The sequence below is a fragment of the Podarcis muralis genome, chromosome 6 (genome assembly GCF_964188315.1).
Source record: "Podarcis muralis chromosome 6, rPodMur119.hap1.1, whole genome shotgun sequence".
Lineage (NCBI taxonomy): Eukaryota > Metazoa > Chordata > Lepidosauria > Squamata > Lacertidae > Podarcis > Podarcis muralis.
In genome coordinates, this window is record NC_135660.1 from 57,247,380 (window position 1) to 57,263,888 (window position 16,509).

General features: G+C 38.5%; 1 protein-coding gene across 5 annotated transcripts in view; it reads left to right on the forward strand.

The window, feature by feature from the left end:
- The window catches only part of DOCK1 (dedicator of cytokinesis 1), a 359,595-nt gene that overhangs the window by 94,811 nt on the left and 248,275 nt on the right, over nt 1-16,509 (forward strand). For all 5 annotated transcript variants that reach the window (XM_077930360.1, XM_028729952.2, XM_077930363.1 and 2 more), the window contains 3 exons: nt 7,379-7,449; nt 9,397-9,503; nt 14,781-14,908. In XM_077930360.1, the coding sequence (XP_077786486.1) occupies nt 7,379-7,449; nt 9,397-9,503; nt 14,781-14,908 (306 nt within the window). The remainder of the gene's footprint in view (nt 1-7,378; nt 7,450-9,396; nt 9,504-14,780; nt 14,909-16,509) is intronic.

Genomic DNA, 16,509 nt, shown 5'->3' on the forward strand with positions numbered 1-16,509 from the left:
TTATAGTTCTATTAATTTAGATCAGCCTAGAAAATACCTTTCCCTATTCTGTTACAGAGTAGTTAGTCATTTAAATAAATGAGAAATTTGTTTCCTATAATAACTCTGCTTGCGAACTGTGTCATTTTCATTAAAGAATAATTAACTTTACGGTGGTTGAGCTTCTGCCACAATATATAGGATGCCTTGAAAGATACAGAAAATGTTCCATGGTGAGCATGTTGTCTTCACTTAACAGAAAGGAAAATAGGATTTGAGAACTATTTAAATGACTAGATAGCCTTGCACCATTTCATTCTTTATTTTTAACACTGGTTTTCTTTATTTTCATGGTACAGAAGATAAATTTTGAGAAAACAATTGTTACAACAGTAAACAACAAGTAACTTGTCCTAATAAAATTACAAACTTTTATCATGCCATTTGTGAAAGTTTCATTTGATTACTCTTAAGAGATCACACCACATTTTCCCATGAGTACTGGGAGGATTTCTGCCACAGTCTTAACAATTTATGTATTCAATAAACATTTGCCATATGTTATCAAAGGAATATGTGTTTGCCCTTTGCTGCTCTCACCTGGCATGTTAGTTTCTCAGCCAATGCTGTTGACCATACTCTGTTATACATAGAATCAATGTGCAGCCCATCAACGGTTTTCCAACATCTGGCTTGTCTCCATATGAGCAAGCAGTCAATAGCAGTCATCCACAGGATAATCATGAGCAGACGGGAACAGGCTATTGCTTGTGAGAGGCTGCCTTATCTGGTATTCAGAGAGGTGCCACTCTTAACATCGGACAGCTGAGTACTGGACACCCTCAGGGAGGGTTTACATCTAGAGTTAGCTTCCCTGCCCAATCATCCTTCCTTCTGTGGTCTTGGTAGATTACCCCCCTCCCCAGCAAAAAAATAAATGAGGATTATCAGGAGATACTGTATGTCATTTGTTGGCCATTCTTGCAGAATGCTTCTCTAGATATTATTAAAGATTCTTGACAATTGCCAAACTGGGAGGTTCCTTAATGGACCTAAAATACCTCAACCAGTTCATCATTTAGCACAGCATCAGAATGGAAGCCCTGTTATCTACCAGAGTAGCTCTCTGCCTGGGAGACTTCCTGACATCTATTCACCTGATGGAAGTCTACCTTCATAATCCCATTCACTCTAGCAACAGGAAAAAAATTAGTTTATATTTAAGCAGTAAATGTTAATGCATCCCTGAGAGCTAACTCAGGGTTAGGAGTCCATGTTAGAGCAGTTAGTTACTTGGAGTTGAAAAACAAGGACTGGAAATTGATTGGTTGGCTGGCTGGCTGGCTACACTTCTGTAGAAGTATTTTAATGATGATGATGATAAAAATTTATCTCTGCCAAGACAAAACTGAAATAAAGTTGCCATCAGCTAAAAAAGAAAAAGTGTATTTTTGACATGTCTACAGAGGAGATACGAGTGCTTAGCTACAAATTTCTCAGAACATGCATCCTTACCCCAGTTCCTCCTTGAAACTTCTCTAATTTGTTGCTTTTTATGTATACTACATTTATAAGCTTTGCCCCCTTGAGTCTTGAAATCCCTCATTTTTTTAGGGAGTAGCATATAATAAGGCAAACAAAACCTTTTAATTTACTATATATTTTGAAAATTGGTTTATGCGTTCACCCATTTGTTCGTTTTCCATGTGTTTGAATAATTCTAAAGATATTGTTGCCAAATTTAGTACAAAAGTTCCCAAGGTGGGGGGGCGGGGGCGGTGTTGGTTGATGTTTGGACACCGACCACCATTTTTAATCAAGATGGCAGATCAGAAAATTACTTTGGAGTGACTTCTCCCATTTTATAGCATAGCTTTGGCTGCCTATTGAGTTTTCATCACCAAACTCAGCATGAAGGTTCCAGAGGTGGGTGTGGCAGACTTCATCACCATGTGGATGCCAGACACATTTTGAATCAAGATGGTGGACCAAAACGTCACTTTGATGTGACTCTGCCTGAATTCTGACATAGCTTCCTCTGCCTTGCAAGATGTTGTTGCCAAACTTGGCACGGGGGTACCTGAAGTTGAGGTTAAGCTCTTCACTGATGTTTGGATGCCAGGCATGATTTTGAATCAAGATGGTTGGCCAAACATGACATTGGTGTGATTTCACCAGACTTTTGGCGTGAGAGGTCCAAGCTCACAAATTCCACAATCCATTTTTAAAAATCATAATATTTTTTGGATTCTAAAAATTTCCATGCATTGACAGACCCTCCCTGTTACGTTTCCTATAAAGCAGGACAGGAATTTCATAGGGTCTAAGCATGATACCTAGGAATGATGGAGGACCAAACTTTCATTTATTTGCCTGATTAAACTCTGTCATTTTTGTTATCATGGGAACAGGGGCACAAACTTTGGCTCTGTGCTGTGCAAATATGTTAGTAATTCTAATTAAAAACGTTAATTTAAGAAGTTAACAAACTGCTTAATTGTCGGTAATTGTTCCTGATGTTGCATTGGTATCTGATGATTGTCATCTGAAATTAATATCCCTGTGCTCATGTATATCAGCATCTGGGAATAGCCAAGATAGTAATGATGCCACTAATCATGCGGGGTTTCATTTCAGCTACAGCGTGCAAACCAAGTAAGAGGTTGCATTTTCTGCTTAGCTTTCATAAGAATTAGTATTGACCTTTCATAATATTAGCTGGCTTTCTGATTAAACCAGTTTAGAGTCACTCTCTTTCCTTTTCCTTTTCTAACTATATTACAGTTTTAACAAGATGAGAAATACTGTCTGTACTCTGGTCAGAGCTTATTTTGCCAGATTTCCCTTTATTTCAGATGCACTGAAACAATGATTAAATAGGAAACTACAACACAGCCCAGCAGTACTATTCTTTTATTTTAATGACCAGATATATCTAAAGAAATAGGTTATATATATTGTATAAAAAATAAAAGACTTAAACCTAGGCCATCAGTTAAAATAAAATCCATATCAGTTTGTTTTATATTGTACCTTTCCATGCAGAATTCTGTGGCTGTAACCCAAATACCTACTTTAAATATGCCCAAAGGCTTGTGGGATGTACAGAGGGGTTTTTTTCTTTTCCTCTGAACCATGACCCCCCCCCCCATACAATATTAGAAACTCTTCTGATTTTAAAATTGTTTGCTGAGGAGTCAGGTAATATTTTGCTGATGTTTCACCCCCTGATGCTAAAGTACAGATTTTCAAGGTCTGGAAACCCTCTTGGGAAATTGCTGTTGTCCTGGAACCTATTCCATTCCTTAAATGAAAATGTTTGCTTCTAATGGCTTTTTATAATTCCTTGATATAGTGTAGCCCCCACTCCCCCCAAATGATCTATTGTAGAGCCTAATAATACCCAATATACATAAGTAAAGTGAATATATAAATAAGGAAATACGTGGGATGTTCTCTAAGCAGTTAGTTTAGCTTTGACACAGCAATTTTTTACCCATTTAAAAAGCTTTACTTTCATGCCACCAATGGAGCATACATTCAATCTAACCTGGAAACAACCACAGTTTGACGTGAAACTCTCAGCCGGTGTTACTTATGCTAAAAACAAAACCTATTTGCATTATGAGGTAGCATTAGATTTGATCTCCCCTTGGCCTGGTCAGTCATCAGGAATGAATATATTTTTGAAAATATTGACAAGCAAGCCACCCTGAATGAATGCATATACCTCATCCAGATGTAATGATAAGCTGTGGCTATTCACTACAGAAATAAGCCTAAATGAGCTTTGTGCTCCTCCCTCCTCTGGTTCAATCACAAGGAGACTGGAAGCTTTCACTTCTGTTTTTGACTAACTGCAGCTTGCCATTTTGCTGACTGTGCCTGATGGGACTTGGAAGCCCAATAACACATGGAGAGCCAAAGGTTCCCTATCCCTGTTGTAATGATAAATTGCTTTATTATTCATCCAAATGCAGCCACAGTCTCTTAAGCACCCTCTTTTATCATTTATAATAAAAAAAATAATCTATACTTTCATTTAGATCACTTTCAGATGTTCTTAAATGTTTAAACTTCATAAATTTAGTGACCTAAATGTCATGTTGTTATAACATTGAGGTTGGGCTGGATGCCTTCTGGGATTACCTTCCAGCCCTTTGATTTAATAGTTGTAATTATTGAATCTGCAGAAGAGGAGGGTGTATCTATCTCTATCTTCATTTGCTTTTGTTAAGTAGATAGCATGGGCCTTCAGTGATGCAAAATGTTGGCATAGACGCCAGACAGCTGAATATGGTAGCAGGGCTGGGGCATGTCTTCCCTTCCCTTGCCTTGGTTGGAGGTGGCATAATCTAGAGCAGGGGTCAGCAAACTTTTTCAGCAGGGGGCTGATCCACTGTCCCTCAGACCTTGTGGGGAGCCGGACTATATTTTGAAAAAAGAAATGAACGAATTCCTATGCCCCACAAATAATCCAGAGATGCATTTTAAATAAAAGCACACATTCTACTCATGTATATTCATGCTGATTCCTGGACCGTCCGCGGGGCAGATTTAGAAGGCGATGGCGCCAGATCCGGCCCCCAGGCATTAGTTTGCCTACCTATGATCTAGGTCTAGCAGTCTTAGAACTTGAGACCTGACTTGCTCAAAGCTAAGGCCTTGGTGGTTCTCCTATCATATTGAGTGGAGCAGCAGGATCTATTGCAGTGTTAATGCTGCAAATCTTCCTTCTTACGCTAACGTGGAATATATAAAAATAAACCTTATATCACAGAAGCTCCATAAGTTTCCAGTGACCATTACTTCAAGGAAACCTAGAGATGTGCTGAACACCCTGAAACATCTTACTCCTTGGAAGGCATGTAACAATATTTTGGAAAATAATCACAGCACTTCGCAGAAGACTTAACACAGAAAATAGTTCTTAAGATTTTGGGACTTAAACTAGTGCCTGAAGTGACTCTTAGAAGATTAAGCAACTATGAGCAATGGACATCTTCATTCTGAATGTTAACCTAAAATGCAGTTCAGTAGTAAGCTTTTTTACTTATCGTTGAATTTAAAATAAACATTCATTGGCTTAGGTTGTCATAGAGTAGGTTGAGCAATTACTTACTGTACATCTAACAGACATATTTGCAATTGGACTACATACATTCTTTATAACATAAAATAATTATTTAGAGGAAACACAAACATGGCGGATCAAGGCGTGTTTAGTTGTGCTTTGAAAAAACCAGAATGCTTCTCCATCAGTGGAGGGAGATCAGCTATATTTATGGTTTGTGTGAATTTTTTTCATTCTTTGCTAACTAAAATCAGTTTAACAAGCATCATCTAGAGAAATATGTAAATTAATAATTACTTCATGCATTATTCAGTGAAAAGCTTATTTTGTATCATTGATAGCTCTTATCTTATATAAAGATATGCTAATGGATTTAATTAAAATAATTATACTGAATAATGTACCCTGAACTTTACCCTAAAGTAGTTCATATTAATCACCATCCACAGCTATATTTTTAGTCACAAAGACAATTATGAATTTGATGGTTAATGGATAACAAAAACTTAGAGAATGATTAAGTTACTCTAGACATGGCTGCCTTGGCTCTGGTGGGGCACTGTTTCCTGCCATGGAGATATAGGTATAATATGGGTATATTAAATAGAATTAGACCTAGGCTCCATCTCAGACAAAAGAAAACAAAAGTTAGTGTAACCCACATTGGACCTCAACATGCAAGCAAAATATAGATCAAGGTGACCAAGATGACTCTTACTGGTAACGTTACACTTGCATCCAACACACACTGCAGAATATAGAAAGGTACAAGATTGTACTGCTAAAGGATCAAGGACTCATCCTCCAAGAAACAACATAAAACAAGAAGGCAGGAAATAGGGATCTCGGAAAGTTTGTTCACAAAGGAAGCTGAAACGTAAATATAAAAGGAGAGCCACATCTTGTGCAGTAATAATAGAGAAAAAATAGAGCCTTCCTTAGCTGTCAATATTATGAATGCCAAATATTGGGTACTGTGAAGTTATAGAGAGTCTCAACTGCATATGAGACTCTGAGGGAGCCTGACTCTCCATCCACAATGCATACATTAGATCAAGTCCCTTCTTTCACAGACATGTGCATAGGAGATAAATATGGGGTTGTCTGGTAGTGGTGCAGAAAAGGTTGCTTTGTTCCATGGTTGCAGTATGAGAGCACAAAACACCATAAAGATCTATTTTTATAATGTTTATTTACTGTCACAGGTGTGTTAGGTGTTGTATAATAAGTTGTATAATATTTTTCCTGATGGTTTAGACTGAGTCTACTGATGCTAAAGGATACAGAAGGAAGAAGATGGGGATTGACAAGAGTATTTAAGGATAAGAGATGGTGAGGTGTGGAAATAGAGTCAAGGAATAGGTTCAGGAAGGCCTATCCTGAAGGAAGTAGTAGCCTGGTAAATATATGGGAGGAGACATTTTCAAAGTATAGGAACCAGGATGGCAGAATGTGCACAACTGAAGATAGGACACTAGCAGATCGACTTAAAAGCAATGGAAAGAGGAAGAAAGAGAATAGTGGAAGAGGAGAGTAAAAGAGAAGAGACAGTTTGGGAATCTTACACATAAACTTTACTTGCTTTATATTAGTCCAGAGATCAACAGAGAAGGTAATGGAGAAAGTGATCTTGGCAAATTGACTGACGGGTGAAAGCATTGCTGAAAACAAGGGTACTAGAGTGACCATGACTCAGAGAAGTCCCAGGCTGAATCCTTGGCACCTAATAATAATAATAATAATAATAATAATAATAATAATAATAGAAAAAGTTTGGCAGGGCGCTTGATTTGAATTGTAGTCAAAAGAAACAGAGTGGACTTGAGGATGGATCAGTTGCCACTATTGGCTGGCTCTGTGTGCTGATTACAGTGTTACTCTTCATTTTGGGAACAAGTTCCATATTACTTTTTAGCCTTTTGTTTTAAATGCTTGGCTGGAAATCTGGTGGATTCATATATTAAGAAAAATGATCTAACTTTGAGAATGTAAGTGCCAATAAGTTCCCACTTCAAATTTTGTTTCACTCATGATCTCAATTAACCAAATAATTGTATTCCATCTTTGTGAGCCTCACTGCTTGTAAGAGATAAAAGGGTTATTGTAAAAGTTATTGAGATATCATGAAGCAGTTTGCAGTATCAAAATGCTATAGAGGTAAAGTTTTTTATGTTAGTGGTAATATTGGCTTTTATTTTATTCAACATTGAGTTGCACATGATTTCAGTTTAGCATTACATTTCAAATCAAATCAAATCGTTTATTGCTTAGCTAACAGTCACCACATTTACCATTAAATTGTACATTTATTCTTTTCCATTTTAGGGAGCTGCACTTAAATATTTGCCAACTATTGTGAATGATGTGAAACTTGTTTTTGACCCCAAAGAACTTAGGTAAGAGTCAAAATGTTTGCTATGCTTTTAGCTTTTAGTCCTTGATATATAATTTTTCAACTTGTTTTTGTATGTGTGTAAAGACTATATATGATTGGTATTTTATTGCTGCAGTAGAAATCTGGCACCCAAAATGATTAACTATAATCAGTTCCTGAAGGCATACGGAGCAAACATATTTCACTTTTAGTATACATATTTTTTTTCAGATAAATGTTGTTGACCTTCATAGGTTATAGATTATACAATGAGTGTCAAAGATTTTTAAAAATGTTGAGCCATCAGAATCTTTAATTTTTTTGTTATGTACCACATTTTAGACTGTAATCCTATGCACACTTACTTGGGACTAAACCCTGTTAAGCTCAGCAGGACTTCTGAGTAAATGTGCATTGGTTTTGCACTATTACACATATATTTTTCAGTGCAAATGTACTGATGTTTATTTTAATTATTGCTTTATCTTTATCAAGGACTTCTCAGAGCAGATTCTAATATTGCTATTAAGTTTAACAATTCTTATTGTTTCAATATGCAAGTCTAAATGACTTCTATGAATATAACTTGTATTTTATTTTATTTTATTTTATTTTATTTTATTTTATTTTATTGGTGTGGGCATTATAGCCATAGATGGGTAGAACTAGGAGAACCCCAAATGGAGTGTGTAAATGATTCCAAAACAGTGGGTGGGGTGGATAAAATCATCAAAGCTTGCTTTTTAAACTAAAAAATCAAATAATTCCCTGGGTGAGATTAATATTTATTTTATGGTGATGCCCTATGCTTGCTTACTCAGAAGTAATTCCCACTAACTTCACTTGCCCTTACTCCCAGGCAAGATTATGGCCTTAATGTGTCCGTGGGCATGCCTATGCAAGTGTGTGTTGCAGCTTACACACTTACTTGGGAGTAAGGCCCAGTGAACTCTGAGTCTTACTTCTGAGTAGACAAGCATATGATGTTACTTCGAGTCATTTGTTTATTTACAATCAAGCGGTGTATACATTTTATGACATAAATACTGACAGGAGCCAAGATCCTCATGTGAATCAATCAGCTGACCTGCAGAAACCTTTATTTGCATTGGACTTTCAAAGAGATTATGGGGCAGGGTTGGAGAAGGGATTAAAAACAGGAATTCCTGTATGGCAGTTGTGTTGGGTGAGAAGGGTGTTTCAGTCCTTCTGGGCATAAGACTCCAGTCAGATTAGAAGGGAAATGAAGAGCTATAACCAGCCTGTTGTTCTTAGTTTGTTTTGCTACATAACTGGATAGGAAGACTGTATGCCTTGTAAGTGATGAGGTCTCCAGGTCAGAAAAGTTATTTGCCATGGAATTCTTGTTTACACAAGTGAGGGTCTAGGGTCATGTTAGACCACAGTTCGAGGTTGTTACTGTATATTAACATACTTGCTTCCAGTTTGTTTTTAGGAAATGCTGGTATTGTTGCCTTAAATTCCATGGTAACAACCTTAGAATCCAAGCAAGCTAGAAGGGTTAAAGCTGGGCACATCTTCAAATTTTTACCTAAGTATGTCTTGATATTGCAGTCAAAGTGAATAAGCAGGGTTTGATTAATCACACCTTTTTAGTTAAGTCTGAAGTTGTCCTTTCAATCAAGTAAAATAGACTGATACTGCAGCAATCTTAGGAACTGTCTTACCAGAATAAATGATTGCAGAAATTCTGAGATTTGTGAAGTGTCCAGTTTCCAGCTCATGAAGCCATATAAGAGCACCAAAATGTGTTTTGTGGTTTGAGCTGAGTCTTGCAAATTAACGAGGAGTTTGGAATAATATATTTATATCGGGAAAATGTTTTTTTTAAAAAAAGCTTTTCAAAACTCCCAAATTCTTAAATTCACATTTGAAAAGCATTTTACTGAAATGGTTAACTCCTTCATTCTGTTAATTTTCCTTTTATTTCTCCCCCCTCCCGCCCCAGCAAGCTATTCACAGATTTTATACTGAATGTTCCAATGGGCCGTCTCACAATTCAGAAGCTATATTGTTTGATTGAAATAGTTCACAGTGACCTTTTCACTCAGCATGGTAAGGAAAAAATAAATCACAGAATCTTAAAAGAATCATTAAATTGTCTCATTATTTGCTATCTGCCAATCTTTGTCAGGGCCAGCTATTCCTTGCTGCAGATAGCAGTTGAGGTTGTAGCCAAGGATCCACAACCTTCATTGCAAGTGCAAATGTATATATATTTGTAGAATAAAAGTTACAGAACTATCAGGTTGGTCCACATGTAAAGTGATGCCTAGCTTGGCTGTCCTTAGGCTCACATCCTTCTTTCCGTTTCCTGCCTATTTCTTTGATCAGTTGTCTTATAGCCTAACTGGGCAAAGTATGGTTTGCCTTCAAATCCGACATGAAAACCATATTTGGGTTTGCGGCATCCCATAATTAAATTATACATTTAATTGCACAGTACAAAGAAACTGTGGAGGAATGAAGTGGCATGTTTGCTAAGCACTTCAGGGATAAAAGCTGCTCAAGCCAAGATAACTGGTCAGTATGCAGATGTGTCCATAACCTAGTCTTGTATTGTTAGATGCATGACGTTCTTGGATAAATATGGCCTTCTTCCGTATGCTTTCTCCTTGTCCCTCTTGCCTTACAACATGGAGCAGGCAGGAATTGATTAGCTACGCCCTATTTGCGAGAAGTGTGGTCTCAAAAGCCCTTTTGGAAGTTACTTGTTTTAAAAATATATATACTCATACCTTTGTGCCTGACAGTAGGAGGCTGCCAGTGAAAAAAAGCAACACATAAGAGGCAGTGGTGACTTATGTAAGTTCAGGATGGGACAAAAGATGGAAAATGTCCACTTCCCAGACATTTGATGTTGCTGCTGTAGCTGTTTTCAGCACTTGTCAGACTGCTTCTGAAAATTCTCGGGACCTGGAAGATTGTGATAACTATTGGCTACTTGTAAACATTCCCTTTCTGAGCAAGGTGCTCAAAGTAGGTGGTTGCTCTGCAACTCCCAAGATCTTGTGGACGATTATCTACTTTCAATTCAATCTGGATTTAAGCTTAGTTTTTGGTGCTGAAGCTGTTTTTGTTGCCCCAAGGAATGGCCTCTGCCAGAAAAAGAACAGGGGAAGCACAAGCCCGCTAATCTTCTCTGTGGGTTTCAGTATCGTCAGCCATGGTATTCCCTTTTTTAATTTACAAGCATATATTCCCTTGACTGTGTAGAAACCACTACCTTTATTTGGGCCAGCCCTTTTTGCTTCAAAACTCTGAGATGCATAGCCACTTGAATTTGCTATGAGAGGCAATGCCTGGTGATTCTTTTCAGTGTTCCTGGGGGGGTGCAGTGCTGTACCTAATGCTACACTTTGCTTGTGCAGTATGATTGCACTACACAGTCCAACAATATTGTTCTTTTCCGTTGGGTGACTCAAGCTGAGTTCTTGAATACATTTCATTGAATTTAAGGTACATTGAGTCATGCATGCTTTCAGGCTGTTAGTGATTTTGAGGACCTATAAAACTATTTTTACAGTTTAATAAAATCCTGCACTAGGTTTTGAGTTTCAACGTTTTCCTTTTGTGTAAAACATATATGGATAGCTAGCTATAGGTAAGAATAAACGGCCACTCTCTGACATAAGTTATGACAATGTAATAGTACAAAGCCTCTCTCTTTTTCTGTTTTTGTGCAATTCTTTCTCCCTATAATTTCTTGTTTAGAGTACCACATATAAACTATGTGGAGGCAGATAGCTGAAGTTCAATATTCACTGTGACCTGCCATAGTGAATACATTTTTTTATAAAGCTTATGATCATGCCAGCAAAAATTCTGGATTTGTATTGCCACCCCAAAATTACCAATGTAATAATAGTAATAATGAGCACATTTTGGTAATTGAGTGTTCAGAGAGATGAACGTTGTGGTTATATGGGCAGGGGCTTTAATATGGATTACATACATTGAATTATAGATTCTTCCCACACCCTGTAACTTGTATGTGTCTGGTTGTGGAAAAGGTCAAAACGGAACTAAGCGTCTGAAAGTTTCGTAAAAGATTTTTCTCTTCTTCACTGTGGACTTTACTTAGAGGTGAAGTCAGCATATTTGAAAAATGAATCAAGTGGAGCTGGTGACCGGAACACAGGTTAGGACTGTGATAAATAGGCTTCCTTGATGTTGAAAGATGTGCAAGCCACAAATACCCCTACCAATGTCAGCTTAAAACTTAGTATTCTGCTTGGATGTAGTGCGCTGTGAAATTATAAATGGCAGTATGTTTGTCTTCCAGTTTCAACAGAATTCTTAATTCTTTTAAAAATTGCATTTCAATTATGCTCAGATATTTGGGAAGATGCCTCAGTAAAAATACCTCTCTCCACTCCAAAAAATAAAATTAAAAAAGGAACTTTTATCCAAAAAAATGTTCATGCTGGGAGGACCATTTGGAATGATTTTATGATGATGATGATTATGAATACGGTATTATGGTATTGGAACCATGACAATATTTCCTGTATTTTGAATTTTCTAGATTATTTGTTGCATTCTTGGTGAGTTCTGGGCACAAGGCTTGTAGGGAAAAGAGGCAGTCTCCAGTCTGTGTTGAGCACAGAACGTGCAGGACCTCAGATAGCTCCCATGGGCTCTGCTAAGTCAGCTACAAGTTATTTCCTCTTTTTAGTAAGAGGATGGAAACAAGAGTTGTGTCTTTCAGGTAGGAAGGCCCTGAATAAGGTACTGATGAAGTAGCCCGAACCTTGTCCTCATTTGAGTCTTCAGTACACTATGCAAAGTCCCTTGGTTGGTCAGTCATGGCAATTCTATATTATGGAGATCTAGACCTAGATTGGGGGACGCGGGTGGCACTGTGGGTAAAACCTCAGCACCTAGGACTTGCCGATCACATGGTCAGCGGTTCGAATCCCCGCGGCGGGGTGCGCTCCCATCGTTCGGTCCCAGCGCCTGCCAACCTAGCAGTTTGAAAGCACCTCCGGGTGCAAGTAGATAAATAGGGACCGCTTACCAGCGGGAAGGTAAACGGCGTTCCGTGTGCTGCGCTGGCTCGCCAGATGCAGCTTGTCACGCTGGCCACGTGACCCGGAAGTGTCTGCGGACAGTGCTGGCTCCCGGCCTATAGAGTGAGATGAGCACACAACCCTAGAGTCTGGCAAGACTGGCCCGTACGGGCAGGGGTACCTTTACCTTTACCTAGATCTAGACTGGTAAAATGATAAATTGCCTTATCCAGTTGTTAGAAGCCTTTATCCTAAATATGCACTTAGGATGAATGAATCAATTAATGGTCTCTAGTCAAGGTAGGCATATCTTAGAGCTTGTCAGAAAAATTCCCAGTAAGATCTCCTGTATCAGTTAAACTTGCTCAGTCCCCCTGATTAAATTCTAATCTTCATGTGTGCCTTTGAGCCTATGAGTAAGTATCTTATGTAGAGTGCTCACTGACTAGTGGATCCCAGTTGGATCCACTAGTCATCATGGTGTGACCCACGGGGACGTGGGTGGCACTGTGGGTTAAACCACAGAGCCTAGGACTTGCCGATCAGAAGGTCGGCGGTTTGAATCCCCGCGACTGGGTGAGCTGCCGTTGCTTGGTCCCTGCTCCTGCCAACCTAGCAGTTCGAAAGCACGTCAAGGTGCAAGTAGATAAATAGGTACCGCTCCGGCGGGAAGGTAAACGGCGTTTCCGTGTGCTGCTCTGGTTCGCCAGAAGTGGCTTAGTCTTGCTGGCCACATGACCCGGAAGTTGTACACTGGCTCCCTCGGCCAATAAAGCGAGATGAGCGTCGCAACCCCAGAGTTGGCCACGACTGGACCTAATGGTCAGGGGTCCCTTTACCTTTAACTGCACCTAGCTTATTATGTGCCTGAATCTTCATTTGGCCATCAGGTTGCAACTAAGCAGATGCACATGGACAGTGTTTTCAGATTACAAAAAATCCAAGCATTTGAAAATTACTTGTCCATAAAAGACTGGAGAACAAGCTCTTGCTGTTTTAGTCCTCATTAAAAATGTTCATATATTTTAGCGTGCTCTTGATGGCAGAGGGAACATTCAACATGGTTCAGTGGGTCACACGTTTAACATGGCTAGCAAAATATTAGACCCCCTTAGAAGATGATGTTCATAAAGTGTTTTAAGTTCAGATTCATCAGAGTGCTTACATTTTGCTTTAACATGGCTGTGTTGCTCTGAACAGTTTTGCTTAGTTAATGGTGCCCTGCTGAGCATCTGTTTAAAAAAGATTAATACTTTATTCTTGCACATGTTCACCTGACATTAATCATCTTGGGTTAGATCTGTGCAGCAGAAGATGAACAGATGCTGGAGTATTGTTGCTTGTGGTTATTGTCTCATACTTATGAGCTGTCTTCAGCCTTGGTATTGTGAATAAGTGCATAATCCTATAGGCAACAGATTTTTTTCAAGGTCACTCATTAATCATTGTAGTGACATGCATATGACTATAGTTTGGGGATGTACCATTTCTTTATCATGATGTCTGGATAACCAAGTGAAGAGAGAAGACACGCAGGAAAAAATGGGGAGAGGATTTGGGGAAGGGCAAAATCCTGCATTTCTAACTGGTTGCTTCTGATTCAACTGACTTGTATTGCAGGTAAAACAATAATGTTTGGCCTCAAAAACGCCAAACGGAAAAGAATATAAATACAGAAAAACATTTTAAACCGTGGCATCCACCACAGTTTAAAATTATTTCAGAAATTATTCCAAATGTAAATGCACTATAACCACATCTTGTAGATCATTAATTGTTGGGCTGTAATGTGGAAGTGTGCAGGAAGTTATGTTGTTATAACTTGTGACACATTTGCAGTCTTGTTCAGTGATTTAGTATCTGCAAATACAGACATTTGAATCCATATTTTACATGTATGTTTTGCAAGTATTTGGGAAATTTTACTGGAAATCATTCTGCACCATGGACGTAATTGCACTGGGCAAGATGATCTTTGAAACACCAATTTAACCTTGCATCAGTGGGGGAAATTAACCAAAAATTGAAAAAAACACACACAGTATCACATGAGCATTTAGGGGAATTTGCAGTGATAATTTAATATGACTAGGATATTTATTTACTCAAAATGAAGTAAAAAATGGCTTTGCCTCTTGAAACACAAATATATAACTATGAAAGAATAAAATAGAGTTGTCACAAATCACAGAGACTACCCACCTGACATTGCCTGGATCGTGCACTTTAAACACGTTTGGCTTCAGTTTGGAAATTTGTCATAAGCTTTGTGTTTTCAAGGTTAAGTACTTAATTACTTTCCCCCCTGTTCAATATGCAGACTGTAGAGAGATTTTGCTGCCAATGATGACAGATCAGCTGAAGTACCATTTGGAACGGCAGGAAGACCTGGAAGCCTGTTGCCAATTGGTCAGCAACATCCTGGAAGTACTTTACAGGAAAGATGTGGTTAGTAATTAAGTGTGTATACTGAAATCTTGAAAGTTTTCAATACTGCTGTGAGTGGGCATAAGGCTAAAAGAAGAAGAGCTTCTTCTTGCCTCAGGGTTCTATTTTAGAAGGGGAAAAGCTAAAAGTTGGCATTGTGACAAGTATTTCATTTTTATTATTTTATACATCACACAATTTATCAGTAGGTAGGAGATCTGGATCCGGTAAGTGGGATGCAAGCACTTTAATTCTCTGTGCTTCTGTGGCGCTTTGCAAAAGGAGGGAGCTGTGGGGCTTCTCTGCTGCATTTAAACATCACCCCTGAAGACTGCTAACAAACAATATTTAAACTACTGTCTTGGTAGGAGTCAGGTGATGCCGAGACTAGTTTCATCTGGTCCTATAAAGTTTTTGGCTCTGGTCTCCTCCTCAGTTTGACCAGATGCAGACCGGGCTCTTACAAATAGTACCTACTTCTTTGCTCAGTGGTCTGAATGCACGGCTGCCTTGCTTCCCAGCTCAGTTCAAGCTCAGTGCTGGGTAGGCACTTGCTTACTTTCACATTGTCATCCCTGACACATTTGCATTCCTAAGAGGCATAAAAAGAAAACTCAATAAGAACCTCATCTAATAAAACAATGCCCAGGAGTTGAGCTTGCTTCTTGACTTCATTCCCAGTTTCTGTCAGTGTAGGAATGAATAACTTTGCAGTGTGGACTGCTGCATTATATCCATGCTGCACTGCAAGACGAGGCCTTCAGTGCTTTGTGTATACAGTCTTCTGAAGATGGCTTTAATTTTGTTTTATCAGCAAATAGGTTTGTTTGAACTCTGCGTGTGCTCATTTTAAAGTCTCACTATAGGATGTCTGTCCACGCTTTGACTTCACATTCGAAAAGGGATAGCTGTTGGAAAATGAAAACAAAATTTCTTAGCCACAAGCATTATTTTACATATGGCGAAAGTCAGAATGCTGGATGGGTAGTGTGAATTATTTATCAGGAATTTATAATGCACAGCAAAACTCCATGTTACCATCTTAAAACAATTTGTTTAGCATAGATGCCTGTTCAAACAGCCAAGTGAAAACAATGGGAACGGCAGTGCTCTTTGAGAACTATGACCTGAGGTTGATTTCCCTTTGAATTAAGCATAACAGTAACATGGAATGTTCTGAGTCACTGAATCAGTAGGATATGGCATATAGTTTACAGGGTTGGGATTTTTAAATAGTTATATATGTAGGTCCATGGGTATGACTGTCGGTGAGTTTTTTATTGTGTTATATTTCCATTGTTCCAAAATTCCCATTATGCAAATTAATTTTTTTATGAAAAGACTATTGTGCTTATTCAACTTGGAAGTTTTATATGTACCTTATTGGCTCACTAGCTCATAATGGTTAGGGGACAGTTGTTTTAAATCTACTCCGTATCATTCAAGATGTACAAGCTGCCCTGTGATACTGTTCAGTCTGATCATATTCTAGCATTCTGGCATAAATGTGGCCTTGATGAACACAGTCCAACAACAGGACTTAATTCCCTGCTCCCTCCCCCAAAAGGAGAGTTGAACTGAGGTATGCTTTGGGGGTACAACCAATTACCTTGCTGTTTTCC